The sequence below is a fragment of the Taurulus bubalis genome (assembly GCF_910589615.1).
Source record: "Taurulus bubalis genome assembly, chromosome: 8".
Classification (NCBI taxonomy): Eukaryota; Metazoa; Chordata; class Actinopteri; order Perciformes; family Cottidae; genus Taurulus; species Taurulus bubalis.
This window is the reverse complement of record NC_136596.1, coordinates 15,640,883-15,664,822: the sequence shown is the minus strand read 5'-3', so window position 1 is coordinate 15,664,822 and position 23,940 is coordinate 15,640,883. Positions and strand designations below refer to the sequence as shown.

General features: G+C 41.4%; 1 protein-coding gene across 2 annotated transcripts; it reads right to left on the bottom strand.

Annotated features, from left to right (window-relative positions):
* Nucleotides 1-583: 583 nt before the first annotated feature.
* On the bottom strand, nt 584-21,855 carry grk5l (G protein-coupled receptor kinase 5 like; the record flags this gene model as incomplete). 2 transcript variants are annotated; one of them, XM_079222810.1, is made up of 16 exons in its annotated part: nt 584-714; nt 890-1,021; nt 1,147-1,284; nt 1,493-1,630; nt 1,717-1,925; nt 2,014-2,103; nt 2,249-2,286; nt 2,469-2,659; nt 2,761-2,901; nt 3,018-3,081; nt 4,872-4,964; nt 5,130-5,227; nt 5,565-5,642; nt 9,206-9,318; nt 9,419-9,514; nt 21,804-21,855. In XM_079222810.1, the coding sequence occupies 16 exons, from the start codon at nt 21,853-21,855 to the stop codon at nt 631-633; spliced, it is 1,755 nt and encodes a 584-aa protein (XP_079078936.1). The 2 variants fall into 2 exon arrangements, with proteins under 2 accessions (XP_079078936.1, XP_079078935.1); XM_079222809.1 differs by having other exon boundaries at nt 631-714; nt 845-1,021.
* Between the last annotated feature and the right edge of the window lie 2,085 nt (nt 21,856-23,940).

The window sequence follows — 23,940 nt, the reverse complement described above, 5'->3', positions numbered from 1 at the left end:
TAATCTTTGGCCTGAGCGTACGCAAGGCAATGTACTTTATGTGTTGAGGTTGTTGAGGTGATGTGTTCTGAATGTTTAGGAGTGATATCTGAGGTACAGTATGGAAGGTTGAAATGCAGAGAAAGAAATAAGTCAGAGTAAGAGTTGTACAGACGTGAAGCTCAGAGGGGTGTAGATAGATGGAGAGATACAATACAGGCCAGAAAGTAAAGGACTGGAAATGAGTGAAAAATAAATTCCTTTTCTGGAAAAAACAAAAATTCACCAAGACCCCATCTTCTATTCCCTGTGATGGTCTTTATTATACAGTGGATCCCCTGAAAATTAGCTTGTTTTCTATCCTTTTCTGTTTTCATCAACGTCAGTGGCTCTGTTCTATTGTCCAACAATCCAGAGGGTAAGTAATGTTTGTCCGAATATTTCCAAACTTTGCAACATTGACCATCCCACTACAAATGCCTGGGGTCTCTCCCCCACCCCCCACCCACCCATGGCCGGCCCATTTAGGCTTTTAGACAGGCTGTCTCCGGCTGCTGCTCAGGCCCCGGCTGTGGACCAATCAGCAGCAGGGAAGCCCCTCAGAGCTCCATCCCTTTGTGTGTGTTGGGCTCCCACACTGTAACTGTGCCACTAGGGGGCAGAGTTGGACATGGAGTCCACAGAGTTTACGCTGGAAGACTGCACACGGCTGTGGGAAATGGACACCTCTGGGTGCTGCAGAGAAAGAGAGAAATATATTTGTGTTAGGTAGTTTGTAGCATTTATCAATGTGTGTGTGTGTGTGTGTGTGTGTGTGTGTGTGTGTGTGTGTGTGTGTGTGTGTGTGTGTGTGTGTGTGTGTGCGTGCGTGTGCGTGTGCGTCTGTGTGTGTGTGTGTGTTTTCACTTACATGCCTCCTGAAGATCCTGTCCAGCAGGCTGCGTCTGGGCGGCTCTGGCGGCTGATTCCAGTCCAGATCTGGAGGTCTCGTCCCTTGAGGCCCAAACACATTCAAATCTCTGAAACACTCAGTTTCAATCATCTGAATGAGAGGAAAGAAAAGGACAGGAAAAGAATATGTGTTGAACTTTGTTAAGTGAAGCCTTCCAGCAGTTACACAAACTGCACCGAGCATTTAAAGAAGTCATTTTACGTGCACACACTTACCTCATTCTGCCATGGGATGGAAACACTGCCTGTAGTAAATTTGGAGTAGAAGTCATTGTCAGTTTGGTCCAAATTTACTCCCTTGACTGTGGAGAACTGCTCTATGTCCAAAACATCCTTACAGTACACTGCCCGAGGCTGAGGAAGGGCAATGACCACGAAAAAGATGGGGGTTGAGAGGAAAAACAGAAGACAAGTTTATCCAAACAGATAATTCCATAATCATGGAATTTTACGTGCTTTTGTGGCCATTTTAGACAATTTAAGTTTTCGGTTTCAGAATATGTTTTGTGTGCAGAGAGACTGATTTAAACATGCAGTATGTACTGTATTATACATTACTCACATCAGGCACAAAGGGAGGCTCCACTATTCCTGCTTCCAGCCTCTTGAAGTTGATGTTTTTGAAGAACGAGTGGGCCTTGACGCCCGCCGCTCTGTCCGCCAGACACCCCAGCCTCTGCTTGGGGTCTTTGGTCAGCAGCTGGGTGAGCAGAAGCAAAGATGAACAACTAAATCAATCATCATTCATTCGTCTCTCCATACAAACATTTTTCCGTCGTCGCTTACCATTCTACAGATGGCCTTTGTGTCCTCTGTAAACTTGTCGCTATACTCCTCCTCCTCTTCCTGCACCCTCCGCTCCACCTCCTCCCGTTTCACTCGCTCTTTGCGGGCGCGGAAGGGCGATCGCCCGGCAGTCATCTCGTAAATAAGACAGCCCAGCCCCCACCAATCAGGACTCATGCCGTACTTTTCATTGTTTATCACCTCCGGAGCTGCAGAGGAAGGGAAACAGGTCGTTATGGTTAAAAAGGTGGTAATTACTCAGGTAAACATGGAAATGTTGATTACAGTGTTTCTTACCCATGTAGCCCACAGTCCCCACCCTGCCTCTGATGAGTTCTGTGTCAGGCACTTTGATGGCCAGCCCAAGGTCAGAAATACGAATGTGTCCTGCAGCATAATAGTGGTGAGCATGATTAAAACATTTTTTTTTTTAAGTTCAGTGGATTATAAAGCCTGCATGTGGCTACATTTGAAATTGTCCAGCACAGCCAAAAAAAAAGGCTGTGCAATGCTAATCTAAGCTGAAACTCACCATTATCATCTAATAGGATATTCTCCGGTTTCAAATCCCTGCAAATAACACAGCATTGGTTAAAGGACAAAAGTATTGATTCACACGTTAAAATCTATAGCATTTCAAAACCTGATTAAGGAAACCATTCAAACTCAATAAAAATAATAAATCGAGAATTGAGCTGAACTACATTTCAGAATGCATTTCAGTCCGTGTAACATATAGAGGGCTAGGTTACCTATAGACGATGAATTCCCTGTGCAAATGATCCAGTCCACAGCAGATTTGTGCGGCGTAAAACTGGACCCTGTCTTTCTCGAAGCCCGGTGTGCCCATGTTGTAGGTGTGAAACTTCAGGTCTCCACCGTTCATGATGGTCAGCACCAGACACAGAGCATCTTTGGTCTCGTATGCATACGCTAAGCTCACCTAGAAGAAAAGAAGAACACGTTAAATGGTATGAAAGTGCTTCGACAAAGCAATAGGTGTGCAGACAACCTTCATACTCTTCTTTTACATTTTCTACTCACAACAAATCTACTGTTGACTTTCTCTAAAATCTGCTTCTCGTTGAGAGCCATAGACTCCCCTTTTCTCTTCTTTATTCTCTTCTTTTCCAGTTTCTTGCAGGCATACATCTTCCCTGTAGCTCTAACCTGACAGGCACACACCTGAGGCAAAAAACAAAAGGGTATCTCTCACATTACTGTCATTTAAATCACAATACTTTAAACTTTGTCATCCATATTTATTACAATCATCATCATCATCATCATCATCATCTTACCTCTCCAAATCCCCCCTTCCCCAGCACTCTGTACTGTCTGAATGTGTCTTTAGTGATTGGTTGCCTGACAGAACACAGAACACAGCAAAATCCATTAATAGATGGTCATATAGTATCGATTAGGACAGAGATGTTATCAACGGAACTCAATATCATTCTGAGTTTCCTGTGCAGAGGGTGTGGCCTCTTGTACACAATTTCACTTTCCAGACACGGATACAATAAAGGCTGCTCTAAAAGCCTGTTGTTTGCTTCTAACTGCCTTTGATATGCACTCTGCATAAAAATATTTTCCAGCCTAGAGCCATCATACTCCATTAAAGAGTTTTTGAAGTGAAGCGTGATTCGATCCAAGTCAAGTTTCTTCACCTGCCATTTGTTTTGTTCTTCAAACTGATATAATGTTATTTCATGTGTTTGGATCAGAGGGGCAATGCAACAAAGTAAACTTATTCAACATTTTTAAATATACGTACTTGTACCTTAATTGAGGGTTGTCATTTTATCCTAGTTTATATTTCTACTTCACATCATTGAAAATTAAAATATTGTCTTGTTTTACTCATTTATTTATTTAGTTATACATTTATTTGACAGATAGAGTTACTATTTACTTTACTTATTAAGTATTATTAAGTAAGACACAAAACATATGATCAACTTATAAGATATAACGCATTATAGATTTATAGTTATAGATTGAACCTCCGCACAATGTATAAATTAGGAAAGTAGCGTCGATCTTTAGAAACAACAGTACAATGCTGCTTCCATCACAAGGGTAATTCTGATGATAATATTGATGTATTTGTATTGAATACCTGCTCTATTACTTGTTAAAATGTTATTGACCTTTAAAAAGTGTAACAGTTTGCTGGGTGTGTGCATGTGCTTTTCAGAGCCAGAAGATTTTACTTCTTAGTCAGGGTCGCGGGGCGCTGGAGCCGATCCCAGCTGACGAAGGCAGGGTTCACCCTGGACAGGTCGCCAGTTTACCGCAGGGCATATAGAAACACACAACCATTCACGCTCACTTTCACACCTACGGGCAGTCCAATTAACCTAAACTGCATGTCTTTGGACTGTGGGAGGAAACCGGAGAACCGGAGGGAACCCATGCTGCCACGGGGAGAACGTGCAAACGCCACACAGAAGGACCGCCCAAACCGGAGATCGAGCCCGGGCCCCTCCTGCTGTGAGGTGCCACTACACCACCGTGTAGAATATTTTAGGTTTTTCTATTTCAGCATAAAGCCACCTCAACAAAAATGAAGTACATATCAAAGAAAATCCCAAAGACAGAGATCATAATTCTAATGCTCCATTCACACCAAAAGGGTTGCGAATTTTTGCCTGACTATACTTGCTCGACTTTATGTGGTTAATTCGCTGCGGAAAGGGGGCGCGGCTTTAGTGTTAAGTATTGTTAAAGGCAATAACGCTCAGTGGCCACTTTATGAGCTACACCTGTACAGTCTCATGTAATCCAATACAAAACAGTTGTGCAATGTTTACGATGCCTACAATAGTATTTTTTGTACTGAGGATATAGTTTGTGTTAATGGTGGTTTTGACTGCATCATATTGAGAGGTGTGTCTAATATTCGGCCACCTGTTCAACTTCAGTAATAAACATTTTAATTCAATTTACATATATCCGACAATGCCAATAAAAACATTATACATTTTGTAAAGCTAAAATGTTTGGCAGTGTGGTTATATTGAACTGGATTAGATAGTATGGGTGGACACAATTAAGTGGCCACTGATTGTATATTCAATTGTATAATAATACAAAATTATAATAATTTACCTCTCCTACGTTAAAAAACGTATTTTAGATCATTTGCGTACCTCTCCAGCATCCTCCACTGCAGGAATCGGTCAAAGTACATGCTGTTCTGGTAGTCCAAGAACGGAGCTCCACTCAGGTAGTCATGGACGGTCCTGGTCCCACACAAAACAGATACAACTGAGAATACAATACAAGCTATAAATCAGTCATCAATATTTGTGCTGTTTACATTCTTTTCATGAGGTAGAAAAAGGCAGCGAGAGAACAGGTGAGAGTCCAACAAACAGGTGAGAGATAATAAAGACAAAGCGGCTCACTTGTGGCAGTTGCTGAAGATCTCCTTACACGGACTGAGCTCGAGGTTCTCTCTGCACTGGTCTGCAAAAACCTCTGCTATGTCTACACGCTGAGGTGACTACATCAACACATGCAAACACACACAGTGACATACGTGCACACATACACAAATACATTACTTTTTATTACACAAACTCCATCAAACTAAGGAGAAACACACATAACTTTCAGCACATCATGAACATGCGCGCTGTGCAAACACTACATTGTTTTGTTTTTTTAACATTTCATGTGTAAGTTGACTACTACACCCTTTGGAAGCATCCTTGTGTCAACATTATTGTCAGTTTTTTTTAACAGGATTTAAATAGCACTGTAAAATGCAACTAAATTAACCTTTACTTCAAAATGTGGAGAGAAAAAAAAGATCCCAAAATGTATCAGAAGAAACTTACTTGTTTTGAGAGGAAGGTCTTGATGATCTGGTTCCCTCTGCATTTTCTTTTTTCATCAGGTGTCACTTCATAGTCTTCCTAGATAACAAAATAAATCATATTGAAGACATTCATTACAAATATCAACAGATTACATGAAAGTACTGAATTTACTTCATTTTGTGGTCAAGACCCACATGCATTACCCGCATGCAACTACACAGAAGAAGTAGTTGTGCATAATATGTTTATTTATTATCAATTACTTAACATTTCTAACTACATACTTGTTTCTAATTAGAATCTGATTTAACTTGTGAGATTATACATTAATTACTTAAATAACGTTTGTAACAGAAAAATGTATGAACTATGAAAAGTCTTCCCCATTCACCTTTATTTGTGATAAAGTTAAACATCAGCAAAAAGGGCTTGAATTATTTTTTAAATAATGATTTATAATTGATCGATAAAGAATATCAAAATGAATCTAACCCTTATATTACAACTTCACCAACAACTTTATTAAGGGTGACTTAACAGAAAGTGGTACCTATTTGTGTTATATCCATAAAAGTGATAACGAAAAAGAAAACCTTAAACGAAAAAAATCTGTAACACAATAAATGTTAAATAGTCATCTAACCGGAAGAAGTCTGCAGAGACTCGGGACATGCTACTGACTCTTTATTACCTCTCCCTGCTGTCCAACTATGAAAAAAGGAAAAAGCTAAACTGTCAAATTCTCTCTCTGTGTTTCATGAGAAGAAAAAAAAGCTTAATTGATTGTGTAATTTGTATGATGGAGTAGCTGCTGTTCAGTAGTGACGGGACACACACCTCTTCCTCTGTATCTCTGTGTGTCGCTGTCACTCCCACATGAACATATGCTGCTCTCGGCTGTGTGATCAACAAATGAAGCTGTTGACACAAACAGTTTTGGATGTTCCACGCTGGACATATTGGACTTTCTCGCACAGGCGCTCTGACGCATTTCGTAGCACTTTTAACTTTAAAAAAAAATGGGGGAAGCAACATGCCGCCCGTGCCGCAATCAGGCCCAACTCTTTCTATCTGGGTCTTTTTCCAACATGGTCTTGTGTCGCTTGGCAACCACACAGTAAACACGACGGGATTCCTTGAGGTCCTGGAGTGTCACAGTGTGTCACACCAGCATCACCAGCTTTCCACTACAACACACACACACACGTATATATTCAGTACATACACACATAAGCCTGGAGCTTTCGGAAAAACGGGCTTTAAAAAGCCACAGCGTCACTAACACTTCGGAACAAAGCCAAAAGAAGACCAGAAATAAATACATACTGCATATATATACAAATATAGAAGACATAGAGTGGGGGGAGGGGGGCACGGACGGTGATGGCTGCCAAGTGTTGATTAACTGAGGCTTTGTTATCAGAAAGGCTGCAGAGAAATAACACACACAAACAGAGTAAATGAGCTGTCTGACTCCCAGCCTTTGCCAGTGTGGGGTCAGCCAAATGGAAAAGAAGACGCCCCTTTAGCCTTTTGGAACCGAGGGGATGCAACATCGACAAACGCACACATACAATTGGATGCACATACACTTTCTCATGGAAGAGAAACCACTGGAACCCCCAAGTGCATTCCTGTCTGTCACACACACACACACACACACACACACACACACACACACACACACACACACACACACACACACACACACACACATACACACACACACACACATTTATATTAGATTCATTAGTTAAGCTGCATTGAGACTTCCTGACAACAATGTGGAGAGCAAAGAAAAGGAATAAACAGCAGTCTGCTCAATACGTTTCTAGATTTATAAATCCTTTGTGACCTTTTTACTGTTTACGGTTCCGAATGACTTTCAAAAACGTGCTTGCTTATACACTGCTGTGAACAGGAATGCTGCATTTATAGGTATTTCTTTAAACACCATCCTTGATTTTCCACAGGGAGGAAAGAAGACGAGACTGACGACAAATGGATGGAAAAGGAACGAGAGAGAGCTTGTAACTTCAAAGATGGCCCAATATCAATGTCAAGTTTACTCCATGGACAGACAGAATGTGTTAAATTACTGATCATATACTTTGATTACAAACAGGGGAAGCATCAGGGAAAAGCTGGTTAACTTTTATTTGGAATAATGGAGACTGTGTAACAGACATGTATACTCTTTAAACATTCGTCCAAGACCTTATCCTTAAGTCCTGTACGCAGCTCGTTTAAGTCCTGATGTGTTCAGCAGAGCTCTGTTGTGCAGGATCTGATAGAAAAGGGAGACTGCCCCGCAAGTAACTGGATCAAATGTATGTTTTGCCTCCAGGGACTCATGCTCGGTCATGATTTAAAGGTTAGGCATATGCTTCCTGACATAGTCTGGAATATCTGCTAAACTTGCAGGCAGATTGTAAACAGCTCGTAATTTAGCAAATGAGGCAGAACTCCAACAACAGCTTCATATTTTATACTAGCTTACTTTTATACTAGCTTACTGCCAATGACAAAGCGGTTACTGCACTGCACACGCACACATGCACTGCATACACACATGCATAGACATGTTCCCGTACATCTGACTGATAAAAAACATATGTACTTTTGATGATGTCCAGATTACATAATAAAACAGTTTCTAGTAAACCTCATAGTATAATCACATGTTAATCACATGAATCACTTAAAATACAAGCACCTGCCTGGTTGTAATCACCCTCAGGCCTGGTTTATAGCTAGTTTGTAGAGTGGTGAGTATAAAGCTCAACACTGAGTGTGGCCTCACGGATTGCAGAATTAACGACAGCATGTTTGGGATGAGTGACTGTAAGTGGTTTCCCCCTCGCTGAGGGTGATGTTCATTTTTAGGGCTGGGTGGTTGGAGGGGGGCAGAGAAGAGTGGGGGTTGTGGGTTTGGAAGTGGTGGTGTGGGAAACAATGCTGTCCTTTCTGTCCCATCACATGACCGCAAAGATATTCTGGGCATAGATAAAGGGTTAAATGTGTCATGTGGGAGCTATTCGTCTAGACGCAGAGAGAGAGAGAGAGAGAGAGAGAGAGAGAGAGAGAGAGAGAGAGAAAGAGAGAGAGAGAGAGAGAGAGACCGGTCGGGGGGACAACAAGCCGGGGGAGGGGGAATCTGGCTGGTTGAATAATCACTACTCCGTTTAATTGTCTCCTCTTGTTGCATGACTCAGCATCAAGGTACTTTCAGGCCATGCTGTAATGAAAGTGAGTGCACTGAAAAAAAGATGGGGCTTTCCACACCTGCTTTAATCCAGGAAAGAGTGTTGCTTTTGACTGCTCTAAATATAAAGTCACACCTGAGCACATCGGAGGAATTGACCATTCGCTAAGCTCCTCCCCTGTTTATCCAGGAAATCCAAAGTGTAAGAGGCCTGCTGTTCCTAGTTAAAGCTAGAGTTAGAGAACGGACGAATATTGATTAAATGCTTTGAATACAGACACTTTAATTATTAGAAGGAAAAAGAGAGTTGATTATTCACTCACCCCATATCAGTCCCGTATTCGTAATGGAAAACTTTTGGTGTGTGTGTGTGTGTGTGTGTGTGTGTGTGTGTGTGTGTGTGTGTGTGTGTGTGTGTGTGTGTGTGTGTGTGTGTGTGTGTGTGTGTGTGTACCATTGCGTCCAGTAGTTGGATGCATCGTTGCAGTTTAGGTCTGGTATCACAGTAAAGACGGAACAGCAGCTGTCCGATAGGCTGTTTCTCACAGATGCTGACATAGTCCCTCTCTGCAGAAATAAAAAAAGTACACACACTTTGAAACTCTGCCTTTTGAAACGCCAATAGACACAGACATCTTTCCGATGAAGGTGAGCACACAAACCATACCAATGTCGTTTCCCTGCTCAGTGCACTGGCTTATATGGGGGAAGCGAAGGATCTCCTTCCATTTTTTGCTCCTGCCTTTCCGCTTTCCTCCTCCACCTGTGGCAACAGAGAAAAACAAGAGAGAAAACAATTACAATGAAAGAACTTCATAAAGTTGTCAACGTTCATTTTCATCAGGGAGGAGCAAATATATTGCTAATGGCTAAAAGGAGTAGGAGAAGGCTAGGAGGGGGCTCTCCCCTGAATGAAATCATAGTCTCTATGTTTATATATAATTCATAGATTAGGTCTCACTTCCTCCGTAAATCACTCCTTACTCTGCTGATTTTATTTGCCAGACTGGATTCCACGGCTCTGAATAATCATGCAGCAACTTCCTGCAGCAACGTGTAATAAAATCCCTTACATCCGCATCCTAAAGAGAAACTTTCTGTGCAGTCATCCATTAATTCAATTCATCTTGCCTTTCACATTTGTACGCCTCAACATCTCCCATCTAATGTTATGTTCACCTCAGCCTTTTCCTCTTTGATACACAACTTTGAGAACTTATTTCACGTTTTCTATCAATTCCAGCTTGCTGTGCCTTACGTCATGTTTGTCTCAATTTTTTCTTAATGGGCAAAGACTGCTCTAATAAACTGACAGGGATTTCCTTTAAACACTCTCTGCGGTGGAAATTGGCTGTAAACAGCTGGCCTGATGTGAGAGGAAACATTGAGAGTATGAGAGCAGGAGAAGCAGTGACAAGCAGACATCTTTAGGAAATAACCCAGGAATGCGAGAGGCGCTATGTCATGCTGGATCCTCTGAGGGAAAGCTTTCACAGGTTTTCCCATCAATTCTTCTGCATTACTGCCTCATCGCTCCCTCCTCTGCTGTTTAAAATGTATATTTTCATTTCAAATAAACTGCATCGTCTTCCCAAAATTATATGATACACTCAATTGGACTAAAATTCAAGACATTTAAATTACACTCAACAATGTGAAGTTTAAAGACTCAAAATCAGCATATTTTGCAATAGTTTTTTTGTTGTCAACAAGTGTATTGTAACCATTTCAAATATAATGACTGTGACACATAATATCAGGAATGATTCAGCATACTGCATTTTGGTCAACGATTGCAGCTTATGTTAGAGCAGGCAAACACACTTTTTAAATGATTCCTCACACTTTCGATCCACAAATATAACAAAAAAGGGGTTTTAAAGCTTGGAGGAACTGTTTTAATAACTTCAGGTAGGGTATGATTTTCGATAAAGAACCCTGCTTCTCCACAGCTGACACACAGAGTGCAGCCAAATCACCACGGACAAACGCGAAGCATGAATTTATTAATAGCACAAGTCAAAATATCGCCTAAGAGAATCATTAACTCCCAGCACCTGCTCCTCATCACCATTACTGTAGACCAAACAAGCTATAAACAGCCACACTTCCTTATTCAAGCACCAGTTGTTCTCTGAAAACAGTTAATATGTAAAGTAATGCTCCCAAGCTAAACCTCAGTGCACTCTGCTGTGTTGTGTGTGGTCCAATAAATTAATCTCTTTTAATCAAAAAGCACAAGTGAACGGAGAAGGTCATTCCCCATGGGGGCCACCATGCTAAAAATGAATGCTACTTTAAGGCATTTGCAGATAAAAGCATCCACCAAATGTCATACATTTCCTCTGAAGGGTCAACGCCATGTCAAATAATTGTACCAAACATCTGCGCTCCACCCAGGCATTCAACTTCTACACAATGTTGAAATAACCACAAATAATGTAGTTCCTCTTTTTCCTTTTTGCGTTTTGTTTTCTTCTCATTGCTCTCCATATTTATTTTAAATGTTATCCCCCTCCTCATCTTTCCACTTCCTCGTCTATCCTGCCATCACCTTCAGTTCTTTCTCTGTATCCGATACTCCAGCTTTTTTTTCCCAGGCTCTGTTGATGACTTTCTGTCACCATAACCTCTACATCATTGCTGATCTCATTTGCTGCTTGCATTTGCAAGTTTACAGCTTTACGGAACAGATTTTCTTCTGAACTCTTAGTAAAGATGATGTTTCATTAAAGGGCCTTATTTGGCCAGACATAACATATTCATAAAGAAAAATAAAACCTTGAATGTCATTCTCATTCTTCTTTTTTGTGAAAAAAAAGTGAGTTAGGGTGTGAGAAAGTTAGCAGAGATGAGAACATCCAATCTGCTTGGCAGTCTCTTACCAGCTACCCTGTCAGCATGTCGAGCTGCAACAAACACTTTTATTCCAGGAAGCAACATGAGTAACAGCAGAGGCTTGTTGGGTGCAAAGACCTGAACGTCTGTATGCAAACACAGCCAACCACTCCCACAAACATGCAAATATTATGCATACATTATTCATCTCCACATAAGAGATTCATCCATCTGAATGTAACAAGCAAATTCCTGTCAGGCCTCAGTATCCTTGCTCCCCCGTTTCTTTCTTTCTCTACTATACAGTTCTCCGTCTTTCATGGTCTGTCACTTACACAGGAGTAGAAGTATGCACTGCGCCCTTGGTACCCAGCTGCACACAGGAACTTGTCCATCTAATTTGTTCCATGAGGGCCGTGTGGTCTCCGCCTTTTACTTATGTTTCTGCTTCGCAGTTCTGACATCATAAAGGCATGTCAAGTGAAGCAAAAATAAGGTCAGAGAGGGAACGACATCCGTCTGGCGCGACACCAGGGGGTTACCGGCATCCCAAACATCTGTGTGTGTGCTCACATTGTTTCTACTGTGACCTCTCTCTAGTAATGTCCTCATGCTCAATTTAACCGACTCGGGCAGTTCTGCAGGACCCCCATCCATCCACACATTAAAAGCTCCCTGCTTAGCTGCAAAGTTATATTCATAAAGTGTTAAAACACAAAAGAAACCAGGACATCAACCAGTGTATAGCACACACACACACACACACACACACACACACACACACACACACACACACACACACACACACACACACACACACACACACACACACACACTCTCTGAGGTTTCAAACACCTCCACTGTCACTCCAGACAGTTAGATCTGCTGTGGACAACCAGCCGAAACCACATCCTGAAGCTCACGCTGTGCATCTGGCATATATGCAACAACAACATCTGCAACAGAATGTGCTGGCAGGAGCGCAGTGAATATGTGCTATTCTTTACACCTACACTCTGCAGAAAGTGAGAGATTTATGTGACGCTACGTACACATCTCCTTCCTGCGGCGACTTAAAATGTAATTCTTGTTCACAAATCACTGATTATCTTTTTCTGATTATCGCTCAGTCTCACTTCACCTCCTTTGTCTGATCTGTTAAATGTCGGCCTCGCAGTTGAGTCACACCATGGTGGTCAGCGCGGTACCAACACAGTGAAGTCAGCCAGTACCAGACGATGATACAGACGCCTTTGTTCTCTCTAAGTATCACTCTTCTTTCTCTCCCACAATTTTCAACTGTTCAATTCATGGACTTTATTTGCATTGGAGCTGCAGGTAAGGGCACACGTGATATTATGAATGCAAAACATAAATGTTAAATACACGACAAGCAGATTATCATGCAATTTAAGAGACGTTTGCATTTGCACTCTGTCAAACATTCTCTTCCTGCTTCTGTGGCCTCCGAAGAGCAATTTTTAACAACATACGGTTTCGATTTATCGCAAGAAATATCGAGATGACATTGCTTTAGATGTCCATCAATTGCAAAAAAAGACAGAGATGGAGTTGCTTGCAAATAAATCACACTCTTCCAGAATGTGCTTTTTGTGGGCTGTGCAGCAAGTCCTGTTTTTGAATGGTATTATCTACAATACGAGCAAGGAGGTAAAGATAAAAAAGGATGGAAGATAATCAACAGATATATCTGTCCAAGCTAATGTTTTCTAACACCACAACCACAAATCCTGTACAAGGTCAGGTTTTTCATTGATTCAACCCTATACTGCATTCTGAGACCTTATTTAGTACTTTATCCTTGCATGGGAAAAACCTGAGAACATTTTAGGGTTAGCTCTCAGGTTTAACAGTTTCACAAGTGTGTGTTTGTTTGTGTGTGTGGTCTGTGTGCCACAGGAAGCTGAGTGAAACGCTGCCCAGACCTGAGCAGGAGGGGAGGACTATCACAGGAAGAAGCTCTTTGTTGCCCTGTTCACCATGATGTCATGTCGGTCCCTCTCTGTCCAGCCACCTTATTATCATCCTGAACCACCCTCTCTGTCCACATATTCATCATTATCGAAATAATAACAGCATAATCCTGGCTGTAACATCTGCTAGTACTCTCAAAACAAACATCTGTGACGTACACCTTTTACCAGGCAACACTCAACTATTTTTTGGCTGCTGCGAGGGTCACCTGTTAAACCACTTAATGAAGGGTCATAAATTCAAAATTAGTCATAGACAATAAAGAGAGATCTTATCAGCAGTATCTGTGCTAGCGGAGCTGTATCCCGATGCGCCATGTGTGCTGTGTTGGCAATAACATTTTAATCTAACTTGACCGTAACATTGTATCTGTGTATAGCAGGAAAGGTACATGTGTTTAAGGTTGATTTAGACATACATTCAGTGTGTGACATGACGTTCACAGTACATTTACATAAAGCTTTAAGAAAAAAAATACACAACTGTGCCTTTATCTTTGTCTTTATGTCGTTGTAAATATTACTGCTATAAAAAGCAACCCGACAAAGGGCAGGAACAATGTGTAAATACAAACCAAGGTGGTCAAACCGGTTCATGACCTCAGAGTTTGTGAGCTGTGAGTTGTTGCTAGAGTAACTGTGTCTGTGATTGTAGGCGTGTTCATATGTGAACAACCATGTGTGCGAAGGTTACCAGTGTGACAACCTGCATGCAAAGGGCAAAAATCTTACAAAGGCAGCAGAAGGCCGGGTACATTTCCTGTCTGGGATAGAGTCATGTGCCAAACGTTTCCTGTTCTATAAATATAATAAATATGAAATGTGAAGAGGGGGAAAAAACATTCAATAAACTGAAATTATATAACCCACCAGGCTGTCCGATCAAAGCACCACACACACAGCCCAGGGCACGCTGGGTAATACATGCTGTTTGCTCATCCATAAAGATCCAGGAGGACAGAGCATAGTCCACATGACGCTAGCCATAATGGGGCGCTTCTCCACTTTGACACTGTTTGTTCACTTCTATAAATGTTTTGATGAGGTGAAACATTATGGCAAAGTTATCCTAAATCTCTAAAAGGAAGGATTGCATTTTCTCTCGCTCGGAGGGAACCTCTGCAGTTACATCACAAGTGAGCAAACATTGAGGAAAGTGCTTCCAATGAAAACAAGAGGTCCAACTTATCAAAGTGATGGAACACATGCTTCACTGTACTGTATGTGGATAGATAGCAGTGAACATGTGTGTGTGTGTGTGTGTGTGTGTGTGTGTGTGTGTGTGTGTGTGTGTGTGTGTGTGTGTGTGTGTGTGTGTGTGTGTGTGTGTGTGTGTGTGTGTGTGTGTGTGTGTGTGTGCACAAAAACCCATCTTGGAAATAGGGTTAAAGTGATTCTCAAGCTGTTCTCTCTCGCTGTTCTCCATTTCCTCTTTGTCCTCAAACACACATAAACACACACTCTCTTTATGAAGATGTTTGTTCCACGTCTTGCTCATGTGTCGACATTCCATGTTTTTTGTCCCTGTTATGGCAACATCCCTCAAAAGAAAAAAAATTTACCTAAGTGTGTGTTGTGGTCTTGACTGAGCTGAACTGCGGAGAGAAAGTTGCGGTTTCAGCTTTTACCTCATTTTTTGGAGCATTTTTGACTCACTCATGGGGCAATTTAGTTTGTCCTTTTTTCAATATTTTGTCAGAAAACTCACAGCAAGCCTTTAGAAAAAGCAGTGGCTGTCTGAGATTTATCTTTTTTTTTTTTTTACAATATTTGATCTCTTATTTTATTATCTTCAAATATGTAGCCTCATGCAATTTAAAAATGTCTGACCATATTGTGAATATGTACATGAGATGTATATGTTGAAAAAGTGCATAGTCTAGTATTTAGCTCCTCATACAACAGGAGACAGGGTAAAAGCTTCATAAACTACAGTATTGATTATCCCACAATTAATACACATCAAATATTTATTGGATGTTCCATTAAAGAGATGTGGCAGAGCACAGGAAGCAGGTCTCGGCCATGTATGCATCAAGACATGATAAATGCTGCATTAGTAATCACCTGTATGGCTAACATGGTGGGAAAAAAAATAATTCACATTTTTTTCTGCATCCACTTTACCCCAGCCCACCTTGTCTACTTCTACTTTAGATAATTATCTCCTATATTTCCCAGAATTCCACTCGACAACCCCCAGAGAACAGGCGTGAACTTGTTGCATCCAGCAGAGTTATGTATACTCTATGTGTGGGTAGAGGCAGCAATAACAATAGAGATAGTAAGAGCCAAAGAGCAGAATATTTCCACTCAAGAAAAAATGAGTCACACTCCTACACAAAACACGGCAAGCTTTGTGGTGCGTTGTCGATGGAGAAATGGGTATATCTGCTACTTTTTTGTTTATTTATACGATATATATGAAACTTCTGGTAGAAACTGGGAAGCCAATGAAAAGCCCTTGTTCTTTAATACTGCTGAAAATGTCTCAGCAAGAAATAATTAATCTATACTGGAACCTGCATGAATAAGACACAACATCCAAATTGGTCCCAAAAAAAATGGGTTCAGGAAAATTTGAAACTGGAACTCTAAATACTGTTTTGACAGATAAAGAGTAATATGGAAGCCTGTGAAATTGGGAAGGAGGTGCAACCAAGATGGCTTGATAACACTGAAAAACATTTAAGCAAGACTAAGAGTACACAGTCATGTTATAGCAACATGTGAGGCTGTACTTTGGCACGGTAGTGCTTTGAATAAATGTGAATGCCAGCATGCTAACATGCTGTAGGTCAACAGGTACAATGCTCACCATCTTAGTTTTGCCTGTAAATATGCTGACATTTGATAATCAGCCCAAAGTACAGCTGAGGTTGATGGGAATGGCATTAGTTTTGCAAGTATTTGGTCATAAAACAAAGTGTTGGACAAAATGTTGAGCTGATGGTGCTAGATGGAAATCCAAGGAACCACCAAAAGTATTGCAGTTCATCTTGTGGGAAACATAAATCCATAAATTCAAACCAAATTTCAAAGCAATCAGTCCAGCATAAAACACAAATATCAACATGCTGGTGGCATGTCCGTACATTTCATTCTCTGGGGACCATGAATGTCTGCACCAAATTGAAATATTTAAGTCTGGACCAAAGAAACAGACATCGATTGCATAGCAAAAAAAAGCTAACCCTGACTGTCTGTACATTCTTTGGGGTCTAATGTTGCAGGCTGAATGAAAACATAAAGAAAACACAACTATTGCTTTAAAAATCAAAGTGAATCACCTCTAAGAGAACCGATAAATATGAGAGTATGTCACAAATAGCCCTTCAGCTATTTGTAACTGAATTTATTCACAGATGTTCTCTTCCTATGCCTTGCTTCTTTCCCGTCAGAAGAACCAAGTGAGGAAACGAGAAGCTGGTTTCCCCCTCGTGTATTTTACTCTCCCCTCCTTTAAGGCTAATAAAAGTGGACGCCATTATGTCATGGCTCCGTCCTTTCAGAGGTCCAGAGGGAGGAGCCATCAAAGCAAGTGTTTTTGTTTGTGTGGAAGTGGGAGAGAAGGTTTGTGTGCGAGAATCTACACGATATTATTCATACTGGCATTCCCATCAGCAGACAGGTGGGGGATCGTACCTGTGTTGTGTGTTTGACAGTCATTAGCAAGTTACTCAATTTTGTCAGCACTGACGTCAGCAGCTCCCCCAGTTGCTTAGACTGGCTGTGGCATCGCATGATGGGGCAACACCACCCCAACCGCCTGCATGTTCGGAGCCAACACAAATTGCTTGTATAGACAAATACCTTATGCCTGTTATCTCATGTTATCTTGTATCATGCATGGCCACTTGTAGTTACTGATCAGTTGGCATGTTATGTTTGTACGAATCTAAACATCCTCTTGAGAGCGCAATAGGGCCACACAAAATAAATAAAAAATATAGCCATGATAACATTGTTTTCAAACAACAGATTATATCAGGGCTCTTTGCAATCTGTACCTGGGACTCTTTACAGCCCCATTGCACTTTGGGAGAGCCCAAATGACTGGATAGCACCATATTTAGGTACATATCACGTAAGGCTTTTCTCTACGGATTCCATTTACACTTCAGCACAATAATGAGTTCATTCTGGAACGACGTCAGATAATTTCAAGTTATTACCACATTTGAGCTTTTTGACCAGCAACAAGCCCATTAAATGACTATCTTTGCAAATAACCTTTACTTTCATTATAAGTCAACTAATTAATCGTTTTGTTCCTTGTCAACTCAATTTCTTTAGACAATTAGTTGTGTTTTATTTATTTTTCATGGTGAATGACTTATTTCCAAGAATCTTGTGAGCACATATCTGGGAAACACAAAATTTAAAGTGATGCTTTTGTGTGATTCTTTGTGGAGAAACTCAGTTTTCCAGATATGTCGATAAATTAAACTAATTGATTGGTCAACAAAATCAGTATTGAATCAGTGTCCGAGTGTTAGTTGCCGCGAATTTTTTTAAATCCCTAGTCAGCTGATTATTTTGTTCTTAATTAATCTCAGAGTCTATTGGATGTCAAAAAAACAGCAAAAACACATCCATCCCAGTTTCCAAGAGAGTCCAAGGTGACATTTTCAATTGTCAACACATTGGGCAACACATTTTGGGCATTTTGCATGAAGTACTACGGAAATGATTAAACAATTATCTGCAGATGCAAATTAATTCACTTTGTCAAAAATTGATTGACTCATTTTTGCAGCTCTAAATTCTACTGTAATTTTTATTCACAGGATACGTAATGCTATATCTACAGTACATGCTGTTAAGCAAGGTCCTTGATTCCTTAAATAGATCCCTTTATTGGCCAAAAACAAATAAATATAGCACTGCAAAAAGGGTCACAGTCCTAACAAAGTCTTCCAAAACCAACAAGTCTGGTTTTCAATCGGATGACATTATCAAAATATGTTTGAGAATGTGATGAGTAAGGGTAAAAAAGTCAAACAAGAGCTGCCATCTTCCCATCATCATCATCGTCGTCATCATCATCATGTCTCACCTCAGGTACCTGGGAAAAAACTAACTCTTCACTACTGAAGTGATTTTACCACAGAGATATCTATTAACATACTGGTTGCACTGTATGGAGCATTTCCCTGGACTGAATTATACACCAAATGTGACAGAAGTGATTTTTACTCTCACAACCACAACCTCCCAAAACAAGACAGCCCAAAAGCAAAAGCCAGCAGACATCGGAGTGAAATTCAGTCTCGTAGCCCAAACTAAATAACCCGGCTCTGCTACAGCAATTCAAGAAAGGCATCGGCATGCAGCAATGCAGTTTTTTCCTCCGTTACTCTCATTCACTCCGACAGCCGATGACGTTTGTTCGCCTGGCTTGGAATCTGTGACTGCTGCAAGCAAGAGTTGTGAATGGGGCGGGACGGACGGACGGACGGAAACAAACACACACAAACACACACACACACAAACACACTCACACACACACACACACCAACACTAAGTCCAGGGTCTACTGCACTGATGTTGGTCTTGTATGCAGCTGGATTCAGGTTGTATTTAAACAAAGGAATTCACCCTCACAACCCTTTTCTGCTTACACACATACATCTACAGTATACCAAGCTATTGAACCTGCTCCCTCTCTTATTAGCTCTTATTGAAAAGGCAGATTCCAACAGATCTCACTGAAACAGACACCCATGCCGTGACCCCCAGTTTCCTCAGCTGACAAAGATCATGCAGACAGCAGAGCGTTGAAGATTGGTTAACAGTATTGCAGACGTCAGACGATACTCAGATGACCGAGCAGGAGATCGGGTGTTTCATTTCACTGCATACTCACTCATCATCCATAAAGTATCTTCCGCAGAGACCGGAGAGCAGCTCCACAGGAAGATGGAGCTCGGATGGCACTAGCCCACTCAGTTTGTTATGTAACAATCAATTTGATTAAATAGCTTATGGGCTGCATCTAACTGGTAGTGCATAATACCATTTGGCTTTATGTAAGAGAGTGGTCACTTAACGAGATGGTTCAATATGATGAGAGCTGCTTCGTTTTTCTGTGGAAATCCATATGAGTTATATTTTCCACTCTGTAATTAACGTGAAATAGCATATTGGTTGTAAATCCTCTTTGATCTTAATGTTTTAAATGAGTACCAGCTGGTTTTAATCTCCCATCTATAGGTTATCTAATCAATGAGGAGTGTTCACAAAGTAAAATCCAGTTCTGTACCATCAGATGTGCCTGACACAGAAGGGCCAGAGCGATGAAAGTTGGCACACGGCCTTTGCAGCTCCTGGCCTGGGGATATCAAATCACTTTTTATTTCTACGCTTCGCTGCGACTCACACTGTTTTACTGCTTTGGAAGGTGTGAGGACGCTGGCATAAAACACGGCAGAGATCGTAGTGGAAATTCGGCCTTGCTGCTGTGCATCCCTGGGAGTGTTTGGAAAGAGGACGCATGCCTCTCGCTTCAGCTCTGGCTTAAGATGCACCCGCATAAACAAACAGGAATAAACACTCTTTCTTCGCTCCATTCACATCCCCTCACTGTTGCTATGTGAACCTAAAGTGAGCTTCTGTGTACACTGTCCTCTGGCATACATATGAGCGAGAAGCAGGAGAGTTAGCAGCAGCACATCAGGACCTCTTTGGCACTGGGCCCTGTAAGATAATATCTCTAATGAGTCACACAGTTGAAGGACACACACAACTCACAACAACCTGTGACATGTTTTAATGTGTGCAGTGCAACACATTTGAACTCAACTGTTGATCTGCATTTATAGGACCATTGATCAAGCAGCAGAGAAAGTCGGGCTTCAGCTTTAACTCAAAGAACCTTCTCATCCCTTTATGTGAAATTGTAAAAGGCCTTTTCTCTCCCACACACAGTCAAGGCAGGGATGAGCACCAATGGAGCAGCTGGGACAAGCACGATCTGTCATGGGTCATTAACTGCTCTTATTAATTCATGAGGCTAAATTCACAAGCCCAGTTGTGCTCTGTCCTCATAAAACAAAATATCCAGATCGACCCGCAGGTGAACGAATCCTTCGTCAAGGGTTTTGACAGCATGTCAGCTTCCTGTTACACTTCATCACTTCGTTAATTCCCATGACTCTCTCTCTCTCTGCCCTCTCTGCAGAACAGCCCCCTTTTCCTCCTCAGTATGTCATCATGTGAGATGAATACAAGGAGCTGCCAGAGGTGCAGTCTTCTCCCCTACGTCACCCTGCAACAGCACAGAGACTGTTGCTACATGGAACCACGTGCTGCCTGAAACCAAACTTGTGGGTGCACTTGTGAGTGTGAACCACAAAACTGAGTTAGGCCTACCGAGAAGAATTTAGAGTATTTATATTAAAGGGTTTCATAATATATTCTGAAAAGACATAAGTATGACACACATACTTATACTTATGGAAGTTAAATGCTGGTGGATTTTTTTTTCTTTAACCCACCTGTTCCTAAAACAGGTTTAGGGACCCCCAGAAGACTTTAAGGGAAACAATCATGTTGCATGATGACAGACTGCATGATGTTTACCTGCAGGCCTGCCTCCTTGCCTTCGCACGATCCTACCTTCCTAGAAAAGAGCTATTATTAACACAATATACCTTTACATTCCAGACTGTCAGACTGTCTGGCCTTCTCAGACCCACCGTTTCTGATCACCCGTCTCTCTGTGCAGCCCCATACATCGATTTCAACACCAGACACATCATCACATCACCGTTCAAATGCCAGCCAGCCTACACTCATGTATTCTCTGTGTGCAAAGAGTTATTCCCTGCTTCACTCTGTTCCTCAGCATGTATAATTTTGCGAAAGAGCGCATTCATTTGCAGACAGAGAAGGCGGATGTGGGCGACAGACCCCCCTTGCATATGTGGGAAAACGTATAGAATCTGTCAAAATCATTGGGGATAAATAATGATCCATGAGATTGATTTTGAGATTAGAATGCATCACCTGACGAATTATTTTAAATGAGATGTGTCTCATTGCGTAAGAATAATTTTCTGTGGCATATCTGTAGGATTTACCTGCAGCTGTATTGAGCCCTACAGTCCGCAGACAGCTACCTACTGCCGTCATTACGATTATTCCCACCTTTTTCTGCACAACTGTCACACAGCCAGGCCTACTAAGTAATTGCAGCTTTTGTATGTGCCAACTTACCCTCTCTCGCTTTTAGCAGTACAGTGTTGGCTACTATGTTCTCCAGCTCCATCAAAAAAAATATCGTAAATGCAGAGGTTTTTCGGTTCACAATCTTCTGCAGCAAAAAGAACGTCCTTCAGCTCGTATGCTGTGTATATTTTCTTCACTCCTTGTCGGTATCCGAGCAAATTTCACTCATATCAAAGTCGTAATGGATAACACAGGATGTCATAGATTTGCTTGCAATGTAAACTGGACATGGTTCTTGTTGTGGGCTGGAAGTGCGGCGCTGCATTTCTACTCCAATCCCCCCAAAACCATTCCATGCGTAATTTCGCTGCAGGAATGTCTCCGATGCAGAGAATACTCAAGTTGGAGGCACCAATGTATGCGAGCCGGCTCCTTAACAGCGGTACGGTACACCAGGACACTGCTCGCTTTACATTTCAACAGCAGGGGGTTGTGGAGCGCTTGAGAGAGTACATCAAGCGAGACCCCCTCCCCTGTTGGTGCGTAATCAAAATGGGTTGGGCTTCTCTGGAACAGCTGCGTCAAGGCAGAGAGAGAATCAACTCCACCCGAAGTAAAGCGAAATTGTCAGCAAAATAAAAGCATATATCAGTATTGCTTTTCTGGTAGTGCCCCGTGTTGCAGTATAGCCAGAACAATAATAATGCGAAAAATAAATAGCACCAACCCGAATAGAGGTCTAACCATCCAAATAATAACACCTTCAGTGCGGAGGTTTTTTGTCACACATTTATATAACTAGACATAGCTGCATGTCTGTGAAATCCTTGTCGTAAAGCCACACAAATGCTTGTTCTCTTCATCTTGGTTTTAACTGCAGTTGTCTCCATTGTAATGATACAAATGGGAGTCAAATTGGAAAATGATTGTAGTAGTGAATATTGAGTGGGAATAAGGTTGCCCTCTGGTGGTTGAATGTCTACATCATTTACTACACATTATGATGGAGACATTACATTAGGCAACAATGCCCCCTGTTGTTTTGGGGCATCTGTCAAATAATGTTATCCTGTCCTGTGAAGTGTATCTGCACACTACTGAGATTAACAGATGATGCCATGACTGAATTAGTCCATACAGTTGCAAGTCAGTCGGTGTATCTTCTTATCTTGTTGGTAGCACTTGAGAGAATAAGATCCAAACTCTAGGATCCCAAACGTGCTTTTATGTAACCTGCAAAGATAGAATATTGTATGACAAGTTAAAATTTGAGTTGGGAGGCTCACATCTTCGATCATCTCCACAGCACCTAAAAACAGTAGGGTACATGATGTAACCTATTGGTTATTGACAGACTGTAGATTATTACTCAGTAAAAACAGAAATGTGTGAGAAATTATCATGTAATGAATAAAACATCTTGAACATTGAGGGTAATTTGCTACTATTAAACCGTATTTAAATCCTAAAGACTAGTCAGTGGCAGGGCAATAAAGACACGTCGTGTCCCTTGCATGTTTACACTGTTCAATATTTGCCCTCCTGATTATAGTATGCCCCTGTAATGCCTCCTGTAATTTTAAGGACTCTTACTTTGAAGGTTGACCGGTATTCATACTTTAACTACAAACAGCTTGTCAATTTTCTGGAAACGTTTTATTTGTTGTACATGCAGGCTGCTGTAGAGTGGTCCCTGTACAAAAATAAAAAATAAAAAAGACTAGCACATACATTGAATCTCGGCGGAAGGCTATCGCGTGGTGCCATGATAACTCCGTTATAGAGTTCCTAACACTCAGTAGCGCCGATTTGCCGACAGCGTCACCCACTAAAGGGTTTACAGAAGCAATCTGAGAGTGACTGACGTGAGGCTGTTTTAGATTAACTCACTGTATCCTTCCAAACTATTAACATGCGTGTTATTGATTGATGATTCACTTCTCTGGACGCGCTCTTATCTTTAAAAGCAGAACATACGCAGTAGTCTAATGCACTGAAATGACGCCTGTCTACATTGGATCACTTAAATTAATTATGCCCTTATGTGAGACCCGTGCATTATGACATAAATGCACGGGTCTCACGTTTGATTCGTAGACAGGATGGATGTCACATTGCAGCGTGCGACGTGGTCTCCACGTTGGCATTGTAGCGCCATCACACAGGACAAATAGGTCACTGGCTG